Raw genomic sequence first — 10,591 nt, 5'->3', positions numbered from 1 at the left:
AAGGGAAAATGGAGCCGTGAGGGGCCCACAAGTCAGGGTGGCGCACCCTACCCCCTAGGGCGCGCCCCTGCCTTGTGGGGCCCTCGCGGGTCTTCCCGTCCTCCCCAAAAGCTTCCCGAGTTTTTTATTGTCCAGAAAAAATCGTCAAAAAATTTCATCGTGTTTGGACTTCTATATGTATGGATATCATTTAACTATAAATTTTTTTATAGATACGTTTGATACGTAACTGAGTGCTCCATAGCCATTCTGCGATTATTTCAGGACATATAAAATTATGAAATGCAGATTCATTATCGGAGGCGTTGACAGTTTGTGTGATTGTGCACAACAGAATTGAGGAGGATGAGAGTTCGCCATGGCCTGCAAGTTGAGTGATCCTGTTGAACTTCCGAGCAGAATCCGGCGATGTTTGAGGATTTTATCCAATTGTATCAACATATTTGCCATCGAGGAACGCTTCAAGGGAATAACTTAAAAATGTGCCCGAATAAATTGAATTCAAATCCAAACTATCCTTATTGCAAAACTTCATGTTTGCATTGTAATATTTATATTTGAATTATTATTGCACTGAAATACTCGCACAATATAATTATGGGGTTTAATTATTTTTAGTGCTATAGATATAGAAAAAATGGTGAACATTTGATGCACTAAATTGGATGATCGTCCCCTATCACTGTTCGCGGATGACGTGTCCGATGTTCGTTTTGGTGAAGTCATGGGAGTTGCCCTAAGGGGAAAATATCAGGTGCTACCGGCCCTTAAGTGATACCGCGATACAGGTTCGTGGGTAGTTGACTCGGAGCTCTTGAACATTTTGCACAAAAAATATTCGAGAGTTTTAAAATTGCTCGCAAATACAATAGCTCCTCAGATGTCGTCGGACCTGAGATCCAACGGCTCCCAAAAGCTCGTATCATGGTACCACCTAAGGGGCGGTAGCATGGACGTGGATTTGATGAACATGGTTCCACACGCTTCCCTTATGAATAGTAAATTCAGAAAAAAATAATAAAAATCTGAATATTTGTTGTAACATATATAGTCAACTGATATACCAGCGTATGAAGTTTCACAAAGAAATTACATCGGTGGTATTCTAGATAAAAGTGACAAATCAAAGCTATGTTAAAAAATACTACTGTTTAATGAATAGTAATGTCTCAATTATTTTTCTTCACCAAGAATACCACGAGTGTCTTCTTCATAAAACTTCACACATGATTAGAATGGTTGTAGTTTTTCCTAATAATTATTTTTAATTTACTACTTCTTTTATTCCTAAATATAAGTTTTTTAGACATTCAAATAGACTATAACATATGAATGTATGTAGACATATTTTAAAGTGTAGACACTCATTTTGCTCACTTGTCGAAATCTTTAGAAAGAATTATACAGTATTTAAGAACGGAGGGGGTATTTACATGGGTGCGTGTAGAACCATGTTCACATTTTGGACCGTAGCACCTGATATTTCCCTGTTGCGGTAATTTTCCAAATCCATCCCATGCCTTCCTCAGCGCATCGCCTAAGAGAAAAAAAAGAAGGAAAAACAGCAGCGGCGACGAGGCGGGGGAGTTGGGGGAACGGCGGGAAGTCGACGAGACCCAGAAGCTGTCCGCGCCCCACGCGCGGGATGGGCAGGCCACCTCGCTGGTCCTGGCCATGGCGGGGTCGAGGATGCGGTCGGCCTCGTCCTCGGCAGCAGGATGATGGCTGGCTGGTGGCGCGAGGAAAAGCTCGTGCACGGCGTGAGCACGGGCCGGCGTCGAGGTGGTGCCCTTCTCCTCTCTTCTTTCCCTCTGGTCTGCTCTCTCGATCCCGTTTCTCTGCATCGCGTGGGGTTGGAGTTGGCGGCGCGAAACGGGGGCGCGGGCATAGGAGGAGGCCAGAGGAGCTCGATGCCGGAGAGGAGCTAGCTGGCAGAGCACGGAGAGGAACGAGGCCGAGCTCGGGCGGGGCCGCCGAACTTGGCATGCGGCAGACGAGCTCGCCGGGCAGCGCGGCGACGGCCTGGATGCGGACGGCGGAGAGAGAGAGAGAGAGGGGTTCGGTTCTCCGTCGGGCGGGGAACTCCATCCCGTCCTCCGCCATCCTCTCCCGCGAATCTGGCCCGCCGCCGAAGAAATATTTCCTCCATGTCCTGAACCACGGCGACAAAACTGTAACGCGCGGCTCCGTCACTGGCCCACCGTACGACGATTTAATTTCCAGTGAACCGGACCGGCATTTCATGTCAGCAAAAAAAGAGAGGAAGGAGAACCGGACCGGGCCAATGAGGACCCTATCTTAAATCTCCACCATTCCACCCTTATCAACCCCGCCCACAACCCCTTTCGTTATCTTTCCCTCCCTCTCTTAGGCTCCTCTGCTCACTACTGCTGCCCCTTCTGCTCCTGACCTCCATCCCAGTAATGCCTAGTTTGTAGACAGTGCACCTACCTCAGCCCAGCTGCCTCTCTCCTTATCTTAGCTGATTGCTTGGGAAATTGACCTTCCATTTTGCTTCCTGTGGCCGTCAGTTCATCCTTGCTGGTATACTGTCAAGAGCAGCTGAGAGCCAGGCCATTGGTAAATTGTTGGAGCTGCTATTATTTGGTTTCAATGTATTCTTTGTGTGTGGCCTTTTCTTGGCAATTTTCATTTTAGCGTGCGCTTAATCGGTACCCCTGGTTGCTTCTGTGTTTCGATATGCATGCTTATGCGCATAACATTGTTCTTGCCTCCCTCGTTGTGCAGTGTGAGCATGGAACAGCAAACACGGCTTCTCAGCTAAGCCCTCTTAAATTGTTCCTATTGTGTGCATTCGAAATTGGATATCCTTTCTACGGTCATGTGCATTTCCAATTTCCAAAGCAGCTTTGTCTTATTGTGAATTAGTTATGCGGAATCCACAATTTTGAGCATGTCTGCCCATGTCATGGTAAATTAGCATCTTGACTTCTTGAGTCTGTTTCTATGTCCATCGTTGCACTTGCAGGCATGGTTTGAATTTCAGTCCCCTACTGCTTGTGCACCCTTCTGTAGTTGCGTTCTTTCTATCCATCATTTGCGCAGATTTATGTTGAAGCGATTTTTCTTCTTCAATGGACTAGATGTAACTTCGTCCGTTGGTTCTGCTAATATGCCTTATACTTATCCCTTCGTAGAGTTTGACGATTTTTTTTGGATTTCGGTTAGTTGTACCATCTATATATCATTATGCGCAATTGTCTCATTTTGGAATCACAGGAGATAAAAATAGTGTCGACTTGAATTGATGTTATGGTGTTAACGCAACCATTGTTGCTTGCACTTCATTCTCACCTTTGGTACATCTTTTTCTGGTCAATCCTGTTGTCGTGGGGTGTAACTGTGTCTCTTTCACGTCTACGTAGTGTGTATATATACACATATCAAGAACAGCTCCCTGTTTTGTCCTAACTTCAGTTTTCTAGCCCTACTTGTGCAACCACCATCACTCTCTTGACTCTTCTACTCTGTTCCTTCTAACGCATGCCACATGTCTAGGTAGAGGTTGTTACTCCAACTTAATTTTATTTTTTACTGTTTGGTCTAGGTGGGCATCTTGTGCTGAGCTTGCTTGCCGTTTGGCGCGCCCATGGCACCCAAGAGCAAGCGTGGCAAGGCCAAGGGCGAGAAAAAGAAGAAAGATGAGAAAGGTATTGTTGCCATGACACCTTGATTGGCTTTTTTTGATTGTGATTCCACAATTTTGATGTTGCTAAATGTGCATACCTTGATTGGCTTTTGCTTGCAATAGTCGGAGTAGATAGTTGCTTGCTTTTGAAAAGAGATAGTTGCTTGCTTGAGCTGATCATTTGCAAATTTCTTTGATGAATTACTAGTGCTCCCTGTGGCCATTGATATCACTGTCAACCTCCCGGATCAGTCTGATGTCATTCTCAAGGTTTAGGCTACCTCAGTTCTTTCTACACTGTTTGTTTTCCTTGATGCATGATTTCAGCAACAAATATTCCTTCTTTGCTTGGTGCAGGGAATTTCCACGGACAGGATCATTGATGTGAGGAGGCTGCTCTGCGTCAACACCGCCACCTGTGCAATCACAAACTACTCCCTCTTGCATGAGGTATTTATAACATTTCCTTTTCTCTCCATACTATATTACCGCAGCGAACAGCAATTCAATCCTGTTATATTATTTCGTTTGTCGGCAGACTCGTGATGGTCACTTGAAGGATGGCGTCGATATTGCGACACTGAAGCCATATACTCTCACCCTGGTAGAAGGTACATCTTATGTCTGCAAAATAAGGATTTATTTTCTCAAGGCATCTTTAATCGAACCCAAATAAGTTTCTGATGCCCCCAAAACCTTTTTTACTTAAGTTCATCTAATCCATTCCCAAAACGCGCATAACTCCCAGAAGCCTTTTGACTGACCCAAAAAACAACCCTCCCCTTCCAACATTTTGGCTTCCACTGCTGCCACACAATTCGCTTCCCAAAACCCTAGCCATGTGCCAGAATAAATTTTATTAATTTTAGGGTTGTTTGCTATAATAGTTAGCAAACAGTAGATGTTTTTAACATAGATGATGGCTAAATTTAGGTTATACAACCTTGATTTTAATGCATTCTTTTATTGGAGTTAGATTAGAATGCAACAACAAAAAACACAGGATTTTTTGGCAGTTAGATTTTAAGAGCGGGTTTTTGAAGTTAACTTTTGGGGTTGGATTAGAGATGCCCTTAGATTGGTTAAATCCATTGTTTGTAGACGCGTGCTTTGTAAATTGTACCATTGCGCACCTATACACCTGACTGCACCTTCATTTGCATCATTTTGTCTTCGATTTCCATATATCTTAGAATTACTATTAAATTCTCTTCTATAGTGTCCTAGAGATAAACCATCCATAAACCCTACATCTTAAACTCTAAAAATTGACAATGCAGGGGAGTATGACGAGGATAGTGCGTTGGTGCACATACGGCGGCTGCTGGACATTGTTGCGTGCACCGCCTCCTTTGGCTCTCCACCACCTCCGCCGCCTCCTCCATCCCCCAAGGATGCTGATGCCACCAAGGAGCCCTCCAACTCCAGCTCCAAGCCTGCAGCAGCGGCCTCCTCGGGCGGGCGCCGCACGGGCTCGCCACCGCCCCTGCCGAAGGAATCAGCTGCAAAGGATGCTGATGCAGCGGCGGCCAAGGAGGACGCGGTCTCGGCGGAGCTGGAGGCGGAGATGAGCGGTGCATGCCCCCGCCTTGGAGCATTCTACGAGTTCTTCTCTCTTGCTAACCTCTCACCGCCCCTCCACTGTAAGTAAAACCTCTCTCACAGCCTCACCAAAACCCTGTAGTTGATCTTTCTATTTCAAGCTTCGGTTTCATGACTACTGACTTGAACCGTAAACTTATGGCAAATGCTACATGTCGGCCGACCAATCCCAGCCCAGGATCGCCCCCCTCCCGAGCCGTAGATTGCTTTTCACCGTGGCCATCGGATCTCGCCCAGCACACGCGCATAGGAGGAGAACAAAGTCCGTATTTCTTGCTCACAGGCGCGCACGGGGAAGAGACGGTGCCCACATCTCACGCTTACATGGGTGCACGGAGCCTACCCCCACTCCCCTCGCTCGCAACGCCCCACCCACGCCCGCAAGAGCCTCGCCGTTGCCGGCTCACAGCATAGCACTCCATGTATGCAGCACAGCCAGCAGCAGCGCCAGCCGGCTCGCTCCCACCAGCCCTGCCGTCATCGCAGCAGCCCTAGCTGGCGCTCGTAGCAGCGGGCGTCACTGCCCCGCTGTCGTTGCAGCATCCCCTGTCAGTGCTTGCTGCAGAGCGCGCTGCCGGTCGCAGCATTGGGCGTCCGGCCGCAGCAGTTGCCGTCGCCGTTGTAGCATAGGCTGTCTGACTCGCAGCAGTTGACGTCACCGTCATAGCACCATGCCTGCATGCTCGTAGTAGTGGCCGTCGCTGCTCACAGCACCCAGTCGTCGCCGTTGCAATAGTGTGGCCCTGGCTCGCAGCAGGAGCCGTTGCCGTAGCAGCACCGTGTCCGCGCGCTCGTAGCAGCGGTCGCCGCTGATCGCAGCAGTGGTTGTCGCCGTCGCATCACCCGGTGGTCAGCATCACAGCACCTTGTGATCACCGTCGTAGCACCGCCTTACAGTAGCGACAGCAACAGCGGTAGCAGTCTGGGTGCACAGTGATCTCAGGGGTTTGTAGCAGCGACGGCACAGCCTGGCAGTGCGGTGGTCTGAGGTTGCAGCAGCGTCAGCAGCACCGGAGGTTGAGGCACTGGGGAAAAAGAGAGGGGGAACAGAATGATGCGGTCGCGGTCCTTGCCGAAGAGGAATGAGTGGCGACAAACTTGTGCAGAGATAAGACTTAGACGCTTAGGGACCACATGAGCGGTGCGTGGGGCCTATGGGGACACCAGATTAGAATGGGATGCCCGATGCTAATCGTTCTACTAAACTTATTCGCAACAAAAGAACATTAAGGTGCTGTAGTACTGCCAACATTTGAAATGGGACTAACAGGGTCCTGAATCAAACAATATGACTTCCTTGGGAAATTTTGGCAGCCTCAGTTTATATTTGGAACCTCTGCCTTGACCTATTTGTCCATATATCTTTGCTGTCGGCTTCACCATGGTTTGTCCTTGAGATGGTAGTTCATGCAATTTAACACTTTCCTCATTACTTTGAATGCTAAGCATGAGATATCAGCTTGAACTTTGTAGAGCTGAACATTTCTCTGGCGAGGCAAATTCTTCCGTTTGCTGAGTTATTCTAACTCTTTCGATCAGTTATAAAGCGAGTGACTCAACCTCGACAGGAGGAGCAACCGTCTGATGACCATCTCTTCTTCCTTGAGGTAATAATGGATAATAGTTGTATCTTTGACAGCACTTTTGCGCTAAGATCCCTGCTAAGTAGATCGCATGTGTCCTAATTGGAGAACTGTTGGCTGTCTTTCAGGCAAAGCTTTCTAATGGGAAATTTGTCATTGTTGAAGCTCGGAGAAAGGGGTTCTTTAGTTTTGGGAAACAGCGTGTTTTGTGCCACAATCTTGTCGACCTATTGAGGCATCTCAGCAGAGCATTCGATAATGTTCGTTTATCTCACATTCTGGTTATAGCTTTTATATTAGGGTAATATAAATTGTTGTCTAATAATCTTGCATTCATTATTGTATTACCTTTGTTATTAAATATCCCACTTAAAGCTGTAGCCACTTCTGGACCAATGAACTGATATACACTTTAGAGACGAATGTAGTAAATAACAGCTTGATTTTGAATCTATTTTAATGTATATATGCGTGTGAACATTTGTGTTGTGTGTATGTTTTTGTACAGTAGTAACTGAGAGAAGATGAAGCATAATTAGGATAAAATTCCTAACTTCCCTCAGCTGCAAGATATTTGAATTGGCAAAGTCTATTTTGGCAGCAGCACTGAGTCCTTCACCTTTCAAGTTTATACTGCTGAAAATAACTATCTGCATTGCTGTATTTTCTGGCGGTATGGGAGGACTACTTAACTCACAATTTCACTTATTCAGATTGAAACTACGACTACGTACTAAAAATTTGATACCTGAGCATGCTAGTGCATTGTTGTAGATTTTGAAAATGGAATTTGCCAAAACTGTACAGTGGCACGGTGTCAAAATTCCTATTCTAGAAACTACTTGTGGTTCTTAATTGCCAACAATTTTATAGCACCATTTAAGTATTTCTGTAAGCAACTGTGTGGTCTCATTTTTCGTATCTCTAATTCTTTTCTATGACCTTGTTATATGAATTTAACCCTTTGTGGTGTTTCCATATATATTAGGCATATGAGGATCTTATGAAGGCATTTTTGGAACGGAACAAGGTATGTTGTTACCCCTTTTTGGGTGTTTCACTGTACCTATCTTTTTCTAAATTCAATGGAAACTTTTCACAAGACCGTGACTTTGTGTTTGTATTATTGTGTGCTTGGGCATAATGATTCATCTGAAAAGGAGTGGAACATATTCTAATGCACTTCAAATAGCAGACAACAATTTGGGTTGTCTTCTAGAAATATCTACCTTCTACAGTTATGCTGATGTTCATATTCAGTATCTTCCATTTGGTGCTCCTCTAGTATGTTGCGCTTGATTATTAAATATTTACGTGCAGCTTGATAATGAATCATGTTTTTGTAAACCAGCTGTTCCATGCGCCATCAGACAACAGTTTTCCTATCTAATGCTGCATCATGATCTAACTATATCTGCTTGTATGTTGCAGTTCGGAAATTTTCCTTATGGTTATCGTGCAAATACATGGCTTGTTCCTCCGATTGCTGCCCAGTCACCATCAACATTTCCTCCCCTTCCTGCTGAGGATGAAACTTGGGGAGGCAATGGAGGTGGTTGGGGAAGGGATGGCAAAAGTGACATGTTGCCATGGGCAGATGAGTTCATGTATCTCACATCCATGCCTTGCAAAACTGCTGAGGAGAGGGAAATTCGTGACAGGAGAGCATTCCTACTGCACAGTCTATTCGTAGATGTTGCCATCTTTAGAAGTATTGCAGCCATCCGGCATGTAATGGAGAGTACGGATGTATCAACATCAATCAAGACAGATGAGGTCTTGCATTCTGAGACGGTGGGAAATTTTAGCATCACTGTCACAAGAGATTCTTCAGATGCAAGCTGCAAGCTGGACACTAAGATAGATGGAAACCGAGCCACAGGAATGGACTCTAAGCATCTTGCAGAGAGAAACCTTTTGAAAGGAATAACTGCAGATGAAAACACTGCTGCACATGTATAAGTTCAAAATTAAGGTGATCTTTCTCATATTCAGGTAATAGAGTGTCTTCTCTTAATTTTGTCTCTAATTTGCAGGATGTTGACAGTTTGGGCATCGTGAATATTAGATACTGTGGATACGTTGCTGTAGTAAAGGTTAACAATTACGAGAAAACTATTGTGACTTCTTTTAAGCCTGCTGATATCACGGATCAACCTGAAGGGGGTGCTCATGCATTGAACATTAACAGGTTGGTAGCAATGCTTTGTGTTGTTTTTCTAGTTATCCACGAAGTTTATGCTGCTTATCCCTTTTTTCATTATTATATATATTTATTGTTTTTAGTTTGAGGATGCTCCTAAATGAAGCCAATGCAACTGGAGAAAAGAAGTTACCAACACAAAGTCATAGGCAGGAAGAACTAACTGCAGCACAAACTTATGCTGAGAACGTGTTGAAGGAAAGTCTTCAAAATCTTGAGGAAGAGGAGACTGATAAACAATCATTTATGAGATGGGAACTTGGTGCCTGTTGGGTTCAGCACCTGCAAGATCTGAAAAAATCTGACAAAGACAAAAAACAAGGTGATGGGAAGGAAAAGAAAAAAACGGTAGACAAAGATGTGAAAGAGACGAAGATTGAAGGGCTTGGGAAGCCTCTCAAAGCTCTTAAACATCCGAAGAATGCGGTTGATGCTTCTGGCAAGGGATCCTCATCAGGGAACAAAAGTTTGACTGATGCAACAAGCTCTGGGGAAAGCCAGAAAGTCAAGCCATCATCTGTTGAACCGCTTCAAGGAGACTGCATCACCTCCGAGAATGAAATCTTGCTGAAGGATGTATTACTGGATTCCGCCTTTACAAGGTTGAAAGATTCAGAAACAGGACTCCACCAGAAGGTAGAAATTCATTAATTTTCATAGCAAGTGATGATTTCACATCTGCCCTCTGGTGTTCTGCATATCCAACTCATACCCTCCTCATTTCAGCATTTAGTTTCAGAAAATAAATGTCCTATTTAAAATAGAGTTTCCTTCCCACTGTAATTATTAATCTTTGGCAATCATATACAATCCATATATAACTGTCAGCATTACAGTTCATGTGATATTTTGTTTCCTAATATTGGGGATATACCGAAAAAGGCTTTCACCCCGCTTTATAAATAAAGCAAACCGCCAAGAGCACACATACAAGCACTAGTTCAGAACACACACCCAAGTCTCATAGGAAGAAGTACAAAGGTTCTGCTGAGGGCACAACTCAACAAGCCCTAACAAAAAGAAAACAGGGGGAGCCGGAGCACAAGTCCAGCGCCTAATCTGGTTCCGGCGGTGGCGGGGGGAGCGGAGGCGTCAGACGGACGGCCATCGAGCGGAGGTCGGGGATGAAGGCGGAGATGGCGTCCCGGTCCTGAGGGCGGCTAAGCGGCCGCCAAAGCTGCAAGTAACCAGACAGTTTGAAGAGAGCGTTAGTAGCCCGTCGAAGAGGAATGCGCTGGATCACAAGTTTATTGCGGATCGTCCAGAGGGTCCAAGCGAGTGCTCCAATCTCAAGCCACCTAATGTGGCGAGAGGGCAAGGGGGAGTTCTGGAGTTCGGCGAATAGGTCGGGGAAGTTGGTGTGGCACCAGTTGCCACCGACCACCTCTCTAATGCAGCTCCACACAAATTGAGCGGACACACAAGAGAAGATGTGATTCGAGTCTTCGGGGACATCGCAAAGGGGGCAAAGGCCAGTCCCAGGGCCATTTCACTTGCGAACCTCCACCCTAGACGGGGTCCGTCCATGGATCCATTGCCACATGAAGATCCGGG

At 45.6% G+C, this 10,591-nt stretch overlaps 1 protein-coding gene across 3 annotated transcripts in view; it reads left to right on the top strand.

Annotated features, from left to right (window-relative positions):
- Positions 1–1,760: 1,760 nt before the first annotated feature.
- LOC119269075 (protein TSS-like) overlaps positions 1,761–10,591 on the top strand; it is a 26,220-nt gene continuing 17,389 nt past the window's right edge. The window contains exons 1-12 of one of the 3 annotated variants that reach the window (XM_037550824.1): positions 1,761–1,782; positions 3,569–3,671; positions 3,858–3,919; positions 4,007–4,099; positions 4,188–4,260; positions 4,930–5,292; positions 6,791–6,858; positions 6,963–7,094; positions 7,823–7,864; positions 8,266–8,790; positions 8,871–9,025; positions 9,121–9,673. In XM_037550824.1, the coding sequence (XP_037406721.1) occupies positions 3,611–3,671; positions 3,858–3,919; positions 4,007–4,099; positions 4,188–4,260; positions 4,930–5,292; positions 6,791–6,858; positions 6,963–7,094; positions 7,823–7,864; positions 8,266–8,790; positions 8,871–9,025; positions 9,121–9,673 (2,127 nt within the window). In that variant the 5' untranslated portion in view covers positions 1,761–1,782; positions 3,569–3,610. Of the gene's footprint in view, positions 1,783–2,335; positions 2,581–3,568; positions 3,672–3,857; positions 3,920–4,006; positions 4,100–4,187; positions 4,261–4,929; positions 5,293–6,790; positions 6,859–6,962; positions 7,136–7,822; positions 7,865–8,265; positions 8,791–8,870; positions 9,026–9,120; positions 9,674–10,591 lie in introns of those variants that run through there. The other 2 variants (XM_037550823.1, XM_037550825.1) reach the window with 2 other exon arrangements.

This window comes from Triticum dicoccoides, chromosome 3A, assembly GCF_002162155.2.
Source record: "Triticum dicoccoides isolate Atlit2015 ecotype Zavitan chromosome 3A, WEW_v2.0, whole genome shotgun sequence".
Taxonomy (NCBI): domain Eukaryota; kingdom Viridiplantae; phylum Streptophyta; class Magnoliopsida; order Poales; family Poaceae; genus Triticum; species Triticum dicoccoides.
The sequence above is the reverse complement of the archived record's forward strand: the minus strand, read 5'-3'. Positions and strand labels throughout refer to the sequence as shown.